The 10,133-nt window shown below is 40.3% G+C and overlaps 1 protein-coding gene across 2 annotated transcripts in view; it reads right to left on the bottom strand.

The window, feature by feature from the left end:
- Positions 1–743: 743 nt before the first annotated feature.
- The window catches only part of MARK1 (microtubule affinity regulating kinase 1), a 177,449-nt gene continuing 168,059 nt past the window's right edge, over positions 744–10,133 (bottom strand). For both annotated transcript variants that reach the window (XM_089685034.1, XM_089685033.1), the window contains one exon: positions 744–6,589. In XM_089685034.1, the coding sequence (XP_089541160.1) occupies positions 6,235–6,589 (355 nt within the window). In that variant the 3' untranslated portion in view covers positions 744–6,234. The remainder of the gene's footprint in view (positions 6,590–10,133) is intronic.

Raw genomic sequence — 10,133 nt, 5'->3', positions numbered from 1 at the left:
TATATTATACTATTTACCATTTACAACACTGTAAACACGATTCGGCTTTTATATTTTTCTGTCTGAACACTGTCTGGAACAACTAATTTTCTTGAAGTGGTAACGAATAAAAGTGATCTAACAACCCAACACCTCATCGGCATTTGGTTCCCAGTCTTAGAGACCCTGTCATCAACTTCAAATATTGTACATGAAAGTGCAGAATTAAAAAAAAAACATTTTAAATGTGGAGTTTTTCCTTTCCATTTTTTTTAAAACTGATTTGTGATGTGCCTGTGAATTGTCTAATCACTCACTGTACTGGCCCAGCTCCTCCAACCCTCCTCTCCATACATAATCTTTTATGTAACTGCCAGAGGAGAAGTGAAAGAGAATACTATAGGGTCTGCTTACATCACATCAAAGATGGCAGCCATCCTGGGCCTTTAGATATCTACTCAATGAAGAATTTTACAGGTAAATAACATGCACATATAATATAATGGGAAGACTGTCGTTGAAATGAATGGCCTGTGACAGGGTCTCTTTAAAGAGGACCAGTCATGCGTGACCTCATGCAGGAATCTATATAACTAGTCTTTATTATAACTCCGCAGGCTTCCTTATGAAAGCTGTATAGCCATGTATTTTGCTTGACTTGTCTGAGATGGACACTTTAGCAGTAGTGTCTTCGGGAGGACAGAGGTCACCTCTAGCCTGACATCATATTCTCATGACCCCAGACAGTAATTTAGACAAAGGCAGACCGTGCAGGACTTTTATTAAAAAGAAAAAAAAAAATTTGTGTTTATGGTTGTTAATCTGGGCTTCTTTTGATAATTTAGGGTCAGATTTATTTTCTGTACGCATGTCGTTCAATAGATTAACTATCAGACCTCAGACCCTTTGGTTACATCGACAACGCCTTCAATTCTAATGTACCCCATAAGTAGCAATATAGAAGATCAATTTTACAACACATTAGATTACATAGAAATAAAAAAAGCTTTGATGAAATGTATTTGAAACTATAGATTGTTTGTTAAGATTGTACCATCTGTTGTATTCTTATGGAAAGTCAGTTAAAGTGTTACTAAACCCAGGACCCTGCATTCATTATATCTGCTCTCCCACAGTACACACAACATGGAAATGCAATTATTTTAATAAGTATAAACTGCTAAATACCTTTTCGCATCAGAAGTATATAGCAGTCTTGTGACTTCTATCAGTGTCCGACCAAGCACAGGTTACTCTTGTAGGAGGAGTTTTCATTCTCCTTGGTCCTATAAGACTGCATGACCCCTGACACTCTGTCTGGACAGTGCTGATTGGCTCTGCACTGATCACATGCACCCTCCCAAAAAAACAAAAACCTCTCTAGTAATGCACACCAAACTGAGCATGTCCAGACTTGCCCTCAAGGCTCTGTTCTATCAGCAGATGGATTGGGGACAATAAAAGAAGGGGGGGATCAGAGAAGTCAGGATCAAACAGCCTTTTAACACAATGCAGATGATTAACCCCGTAGGTTCCACAGTGAATACAACAAGCATGCTTTACAGCATATACAGAGTGATTTAACTGTTGTAGGTAGTAACACTTTCATATATTGAAACTCTGGATTGTAGTACATATAACTGCAGATCTTTTTGTGACATTCTCTGGGAGTTTGCCATTCTGGTCACAAAGCCAGACCTCGTTTCAGATTTAATGCATCAGATCAGCAAAAAAAAATAAATGTTAGGATATCATTTGAGCTGATTGTATAGACTGTCACATTAAAGCTAAACCTCAGCCTTCCCTTCAGTCTTGCCAGAGCTGTAAAGGCTCCTGTCCTGGACTGAAATAGCTTACTCTGATTTCACTGCACACCGTGAGCTCCTCACAGTGTGTATTAGAAGCTGCAGCAAGTGAGATAGAACCCACCTGATAACCTGGCTGGAGAACATCATCCAGCCCTTTCCTCATCAGCATGACTATCTCGGGTCCGCCCCTTTAATTAATTGGATTTTAGTTATGGAGGATCAAAATCACAAGAGGATTTTATTTAAGGTGATCTAAATGCAAATATAGTCCACCTTTGAACACTCATTGCTCCAGACTGAAATCTATCCATCAAGGCATTTTGGTTTGCATAACGCCTCCTATGTACCAGCCCTTTTCTTCCATCAGGGCTGATGGCTCTTGAGGAGTACTGAGGCAGCACCCTGATGCCCCTCCCACCAAGCATGATCTGGCTTCTATTGCATAGCGAAGCACAAAGACCTAGTGATGACATTATTGGGATTAAAATAAGGTATGTAATAAAAACAGTTTTTTTTTTTAAAGAAAATTTAATTCGCATATTGATGAGGAAAGGAGCAATCAGGGAAAATATAAGCAGATCAAACTTCAGCTTTATGTTGTTTTTAACCGGATGGTCTGACTCATCAAATCTGAAACCAATGTACCACAGTAATCCTGACCTCTTAATTAAACACCATGCAATCCATTATATATGAACTCTGACTGCGTGCTTGTCTGGGGACGAGTATAGTATTTCCTACCGATTTAGGTTTTTAGGGTAGCTTCAGGGTTTACTTTATTAATAAAATTCTTAATATATGCAGATTTGCAACTACAAATAACAGCAATCCTGCTTTTATTAAAATTTTATAGACTGTTTTTAAATGAAAGTAAAACTAAACACACAAGTAAAAGTACAATGGTCAGCTGCCTTATCAGCCCTCATAGCCAGAAGGGTGACGGTTATCTATGCTGCAGGTAAACGTGTACAGAGGAAGTATGGAAGCTGCTATTGCCGGCCTCTCTTTCTGAACAAACTATGCGTCTTGGTTGTTGTGAAATAGCTTAGACCCTACATACTTGGTCACTGGCCTGCCCCCCAGCCAGTGAACAATAAGGCCTTATCCACATTGGATGTTTTTGTTATCTTTCCTAGATGCCTTTCCTCCCGGAAGTGGTGTTTTGGCAGAAAAACAGATTGACACTTGTAAACGTGTGTCATGCGCTTAGGTGCGTCAATTCATTTCTTTGGCCAGAACTCGCTGGCAGTGGACTTATTGTTCTGCCTCTAAATGCCTATGTGTACATCGATACATTGACTAATATGCAGGGGCATTTAGAGGCAGAAAAAAAACCCCAAAAATGCCAGAAGCCCCTAAGAGCAGCGTCAAAAACATCCAGTGTTCATGAGGCCTTCAGGAGCAGCAGCACACTTAAGCTGGCCATATACTAGATTTTCAAACGAATATTTGTAGTAAAATTCTCAGTACATTCAACAACGTGACTAATTTTTTGAAAGTACTTAAAAATTTAATTTGCCTTTACCATTCGATTTTGGAATGAATGTAATTTCTCAAATGAAAACCACATACACTGTTAGAAATTTTCCATCCTTCTTCCTGTATTTTTGTCATTACAGTTGAAAAACAGTGCTAATCTGGCCCCATTAACAAATAGAAAATTGAACAAATGTTCATAAAACAAAACATTTTGAATGAAAGTGTATGGCCAGCTTTAATGAAATCCTCCCTATGCTTTCTCCTCCATTAGATCTCCTCCAGCATTAGACAGTACAATGCAACTCTGACTGGTAAGACTAAGACTTCGTCACACCGAATCCGACTTTGAAATCGTGCTTATTAAAGTGAAGTCACACGATTTCAAAGTCGGATGTCAGTGCGACCTGGAAGACATCTGTATGACTTCAAGCACAGATGTCTATGCAAGTCGTACCTGAACTTGCGCACAGTAGTGCATGAGCTACTTGCAAAATCGTTGGAATTCCAAAGGAGTCGCACTAATTTGACCGTTTCCATTGTGGACAATTTGAAACAATCAAATTGCATGATAATTCACACTGGTGTGACTGGGGACTAAAGACCCTCCTCTCAGAGCCCAGTTGTGCAAAGAAACCTTGGAAGCGAATACAAAGACAGATGTATGATACTTCTACTAGCAGTATTTTAGAAATACATTTTATTTTAGGACTACATGACCAGATTACAGATGTGGCTTACTATAACTACTCAGTGTTTGGCTTTAAGTCTGATATGTGTGTGATAGTGCTGGACAGAAAAAAGTAGGAATTGGTTTGAATGGATATATATTGGAGTGTGTTTTCCTTCAAGAAAGCAGATCCTTGGTGAAAGTATAGAGAGTATGTGGACCTTGTTTTGGCCCTAGACTGCTACCTCTCCAAACACGACAAACAAATTGCTCCACGATCAACTCTTGTATGAGTATTGAGGAGCGCCTAGTACCGATGTTTGTACTAGTTAAAATATTCCTTAAAGGTTTATCAGTTGAAAGCATCAGACATATCTCTGGCTCTGATGCTTTTAAACCAATTCGCCTAGGTTCACACTAGAATGCGCTGCAGGAAACCCACAATCCATGGGTTTCTGTGCACTATCTGCTGCGGGTGTCAGTGCAAAACGCAGGTCGCAAAACACAGTGAGTTTGCTTGCACCGGAGTACATAGTACAAAACGACCATGCGATCCAGTTGCAATCAGTTTTCTAAATTGGTGCATGCTTGACTTTGGTGCAATGCAGTGCAATTTGAGCCCATTCAAAATGAATGGGCTTAAATCGCATTGCACTGAATCATACATTGTGAACTGCACAGGAATGCAGTGCAGTTCCTGTGTGATTCATAGTGTGAACCGAGACAAAACTTTTCAAAAATACTTTTTAAGCAATACAAATTCAAGAACATTCAAGAGTTTGATTTTAGGAACCTTTAGCAAAACTGGTTGTGGGGGATTTGTTGAGCCCATTTGCAGTGATGTGTCATTATTACACAGACCTTTACACTTGCCTACTTAGATGCTGGCCATATTTTTCTTTTGTGGTGCTTTGTACACTCATGAGAGGTGTATAGATGTTCTGAGCAAGTCTGTTTCTGATTTATTTATTTATTTTACTTTTTTTCTTTTATACAGGGTTGTGGGTCTTTCACGTACACACTGGTAAATGTATGCAAATGAGACCTATAGCTTTGGAAGTCGATTATAAAGGGTTTTTTTTCTTTTTGTTAACCAACAAAACTGAAGATCATGGTATATGCAAGTTCTTCACACCATATTTCACAAACTGGGGTGCAGCTGGTACTCATGGCGAGTAGTACTGGTGGTCAGGAGTCATGTACTCCTGTGACATGGGGCACCTATTGAGGAGCAGGAGGTCATTAGAAGGCCTCCAAACAGTGCGAGGATAAGGTGACAATGTAGAATGCAGTGATGACATCATGCTGTTTTTGAAACGATGCAACTTCCCTCTCAACCCAAACTAATAAAATTGCAAACCCTAGGGCAATCAGATGACAAAGAACTGTAAAATGTGGGTTAGCACTGGATCCAGGGGAGAGAGAAAGTTTTACAACTAAGTGGTGGCACTGAGAGAGTTAAAGTGTCCCTTCCAGTACTGCACTGCACTTTTATGGCTATTTCAATAACCTTACTTTATCAGACTTTATCACCGGGACAGAAAGTCTCTGGATTACCCTTGTTCTCATGCCACCTCGCTTACGTAGGGTAGTTATCAGGAGGTCCAAGGGTCTGCTCCACGCGAACATGAACACGGCAGCAGCTGCCAAAGTGAAGGGCACCACATCATGGCCATCAACCTCCGCATTATCCTCTGTTCTTGTAAACATGGAGCTGGTCCTGCTGCCAAATAAGCAGCCGACCCCCTCCACTCATTGCATGCTGCTTAACATGAACCTGGGCTGTGGCCTCGCTCATAATCCTGTCTCGGGATTAAATGTCTTCAGAATGTCAAACTTGAAACATAAAAAATATATATATATATATAAGCAAAATTAAGCAGAAGAGCTCAACGGAAAACACTGAACATAGATCTCTGTACAGAAAAACTAAACCCAGCTATACAAGATTTGCTTTTTTTTGTGTGTGAAAGCACTCAATTGTCTATTTTACAATTCTATCCACATAGACTGAGTACTGAAAACTTCTGAATTGTCTTCCTGTACAAGTGACACGACAGGCTGCTCACCGTTGACAGTAAAAGTGGTGCTGAATCTCAAATTGTACAACGGATTATCGCTATGTATAACCTTATTGCAGTAAGGGCATTATCTTGGAGTAAAAGAGAAAGGCGTGCGTGCCAAAAGGGTGTAATGCCCGTTACTGGCGTTGGAAAAGCCCATTATCTGCGTCCCGGCAGCGTAGGCTTGAACAGTACATTCAGACGTTATGTTGAACATTCGCCAGCTTTTTGCACGTTTTCACAGTTTGAGCTCGTTTGCGATCTTGGACGCAATGTTTTTGAAGGCGATGGAGGTCCCGGATATCCTCTTGAAGCGTACGCCATTGAGGGAGAGGCGAGGCAGTTTGCACACTTCCATTTCCCACTGGACGAGGCTATCCTGTCTGGCATCGCCATGGACACAGAAAAGCAGGAAACGCTCCTTCTGCTCGTAGTCGCAGTTGTTGGCGTCTAGGACTTTGCGGATCTCCCTCATCATGTCGTTGGGGTCCATGGAGCTGGTGGTCTTCATGCTCCATGTAAAGCGCAGGGAGCGGGGCTTTGAATCCTTTGTGTCTTCTCTTTCACTCACTTTTGGCTCCCCAGAAGTGCTCCTGAAGGATGAACAAAAAAGGATCTTTAAGGACTTTTTGAAATTAAAAAAAAAACATTTACATAAATCTTTAGGAATTGTATATAATCATTTTGCTAAAGGCTTACACTGCATATTTTGCAAAAGGGTTCCTATTAATTCCATACTTTGATTTTGTTTCTTTGTCAGTTATTTTGACATCTGAATTAGTATTCCTAAAGGAGAAATCCATTTCCTAGGAGGTGAGCTAAAGGCCTTATGTACTATAGTATATATAAATAAAAAAGCGTGCTATAAATTCCCCTTCAGCCAGCGATGCCTAGGTGAGAGTAACGCCATAGCCAAATCTCATAAAAAGGCGGTACCGCACAGTGCCTGGGGGATGCCTTCAGAATCCCATTTTTCCAAGAGCTTTGACGCAAGGTCCATGACATCACTCATTTTTTTCTAATGTGTAATTTTTTTTTACCCTTTGATATAATGTTATCTTTATTTTACCTTTAAAACATCAAATTCACTTAAAACGCAGATGTGTGACATGGTTTTTAAGTGATGTAGACGTCGGAAAGAAATGGAAGTCTGAATCAAGAAACGGTAATCTATCTCAAGAAATGGTATTATTCCTCATAAATTGGTAATATACCTCAGAAAACAGTAATCTACCTCAGGAAATGGTAATATTCCTCATAAATTGGTAATATACCTCAGAAAACAGTAATCTACCTCAGGAAATGGTATTATTCCTCATAAATTGGTAATATACCTCAGAAAACAGTAATCTACCTCAGGAAATGGTAATATTCCTCATAAATTGGTAATATACCTCAGAAAACAGTAATCTACCTCAGGAAATGGTATTATTCCTCATAAATTGGTAATATACCTCAGAAAACAGTAATCTACCTCAGGAAATGGTAATATTCCTCATAAATTGGTAATATACCTCAGAAAACAGTAATCTACCTCAGGAAATGGTGTTATTCCTCATAAATTGGTAATATACCTCAGAAAACAGTAATCTACCTCAGGAAATGGTATTATTCCACCTCATGAATTGCTATGGCTACTTTGTCCGCTGTGTTCAGTAGATACCTCATAGAGCCTTCATAATTCCAATTAGAAGTTAGTGACATTGTAAAATGTGAAATCTCGTGATAATGGTGCAAATTGTTTTGTACTTGAAAAACAATGGATAAATAAAAATGTAATGGGCATGAGGAAAATTAAGCTGAATCGTTTGGTTAAAGTTTTGCCAAACTGATAAAATATTTTTTATAATAAATCCAGGAAAATTACAAAAATTTTTTAAATTTAGATTTACTTTTAGGCCTCACTCACATTAGGTGCATGTACCCATATACACGTGTAGCAGTACATTCTTACCTGTTCTGGAAGCACAGGTGGTCCGTGCAGACAACCTGATACAGTCAATGAAAGATGGACGGCTGCACAGATCTTCATGCGAATCCTTGCTTGTACATCTCTCCTGGACTGATGCACAGCTCAGAACGCAGTCTGATCTTGAACAACTGTGCTGCCATTTGGAGATACCCAACATTGATTTTAATAGGATGGCTGCACAAACTACCTGTGCCCCCGGTCGGGGTAAACACAGCCCTCTGCTGCTGATTAGGAAGGAGGTCTAAAGCGTATCTAAATCTAAGAACAAAAATGTAATATATCTCAGCCTATTAGTCCATAGATGTGGTGGCTGCATTAGTTTTCTTTCCTCCTAGGTGATCCTGCCAGGTAACTCACTACCTTTCCTAAGGTGACTAGGTACACAGTATCTTAGAACTCTTAGATTGTAAGCTCCAAGGAGCAGGGCCCTCCTAATCCTCTTGTATTTAACTGTATCGTTACTTTCTGGTCTCCCTTTATATTGTAAAGCACTGAGCAAACTGTTGGTGCTATATAAATCCTGTATAATAATAATAATAGGATGTGGATTACGAAACAGAATGTCTCCCCTTCTCTATAACATGGAGTGTGAGGTGTTCTGTAGCTCACAGAAGATATCTAGGAAAGCTGATAGCATGGTTTGAAAATTCAGTTCAGTGCACAGAAAAGTAACTGGATTTCTGGCAGGTTTGAACATTTTTCTGTATTCGTAGAAAATGTTATTAAAAAAAAAAATCAATACAACCACCACATCTAAAGGCTGGTAGGCTCCAACACATATGACATGAAAAAGTACTTTGTAGGATTTGTTTTAGCACTTTAGTCACTAGGACAAATAGAGAGTTTAAGGACATGGGGCTTACTACAGCATGAGCGCATGTGAGGGCTGTGTATACCTCCAAAAAAATGCACAAGAGTTTCCATTGCACAGGCAGTCTCACTGATGTCCATTGAGCACGAGGACAAAGCCGCTGCTTCCAATCTGACATCAGCACAGGTGCATGGGCCCACAAACACACACAGGGGTTGATTTATGAAAACTAAAGCATCTGGTGCAGCTGTGCATGGTGGCCAACCAGCTTCTAACTTCCACCTGTTCAATTGAGGTTTGCACCAAATTTTGCCCTCTCCAGTTTTACTAAATCAACCCCATTGTCTGCGTTTGGAGCCGTGCACCCACACAGATGTCAACTAGATCTAAACCTTCGCAACAGGGAGCAAGAATGCAATACATCCTGACGGGTTCTAACTCACTAAAACTAGAAAATAATAGTTTGGGCATTAGTGAATGTCTGGACAAAATAGTGAAAAAGATATGCAGCACATCTCCCTAATGTATGCACAGTCTCTCATTTTTTTGTATGCTCATACAGAGTCTCTATCATGGAACTAGGAGTCAGAGAAAGGTAGGGGCTCTCTAAGGCAGGGTTTGTCAACCAGGGTTCCTCCAGAGGTTCCTTCAGCAATGAGCAATTTTTGCCTCTAGGGTAAGTTCCCACTGACACCATTGATCTTTTTAGCTATCTGTAAGGGGGTAATTCTTCCCAATGACCACAAGTGGAAGGAGCATTCTTACCTCTGACTATCACACTAATGTATCATGAATTGTAGATAAAGTCATTTTTAGCAGGGGTTCCCTGAGACCAGAAAGTTATGTCAAAGGTTCCTCTGCATTGAAAAGGTTGAGGGGAGATTTACTAAAACTGGTGCACACAGAACCTGGCGAAACTGTGCATAGTAACCAATCAGCTTATAGGTTTTATTGTCAAAGTTTAAATGAACAAGCTGAAGTTAGAAAATGATTGGTTACTATGCACCAGATTCGGAGCGTTCCAGTTTTAGTAAATCTTCCCCTATATGTCTTAGGGAGCACCCAGAGGGTGTCCAGACATTTCTATGCAAACACCAGCTTGCTGGAAGTTGGAACATAGTCATGCCTGCAGCTGAAGACCAGTCTTGCCTGTTAAAGCTCAATAGGATGGGCGGCGAGACCCATCCTCCGTGCTGTGTCTGCAGCCACCTCGGAGATGCGTGCAGTGTCCTCAATTGAATCCGTGCGCCAGTTCCTGCTTACATATCAGATTTTGACATGCAATTGTGTCTGTGCAGCTCGTGTTCACATCCATATCTACGGGCTGTCTGCACACAGCTCTGAGGTGGATGCA

The sequence above is a fragment of the Staurois parvus genome, unplaced genomic scaffold (genome assembly GCF_062004578.1).
Source record: "Staurois parvus isolate SC_StPar_1 unplaced genomic scaffold, SC_StPar_1.0 ptg000362l, whole genome shotgun sequence".
NCBI lineage: Eukaryota > Metazoa > Chordata > Amphibia > Anura > Ranidae > Staurois > Staurois parvus.
The sequence above is the reverse complement of the archived record's forward strand: the minus strand, read 5'-3'. Positions and strand labels throughout refer to the sequence as shown.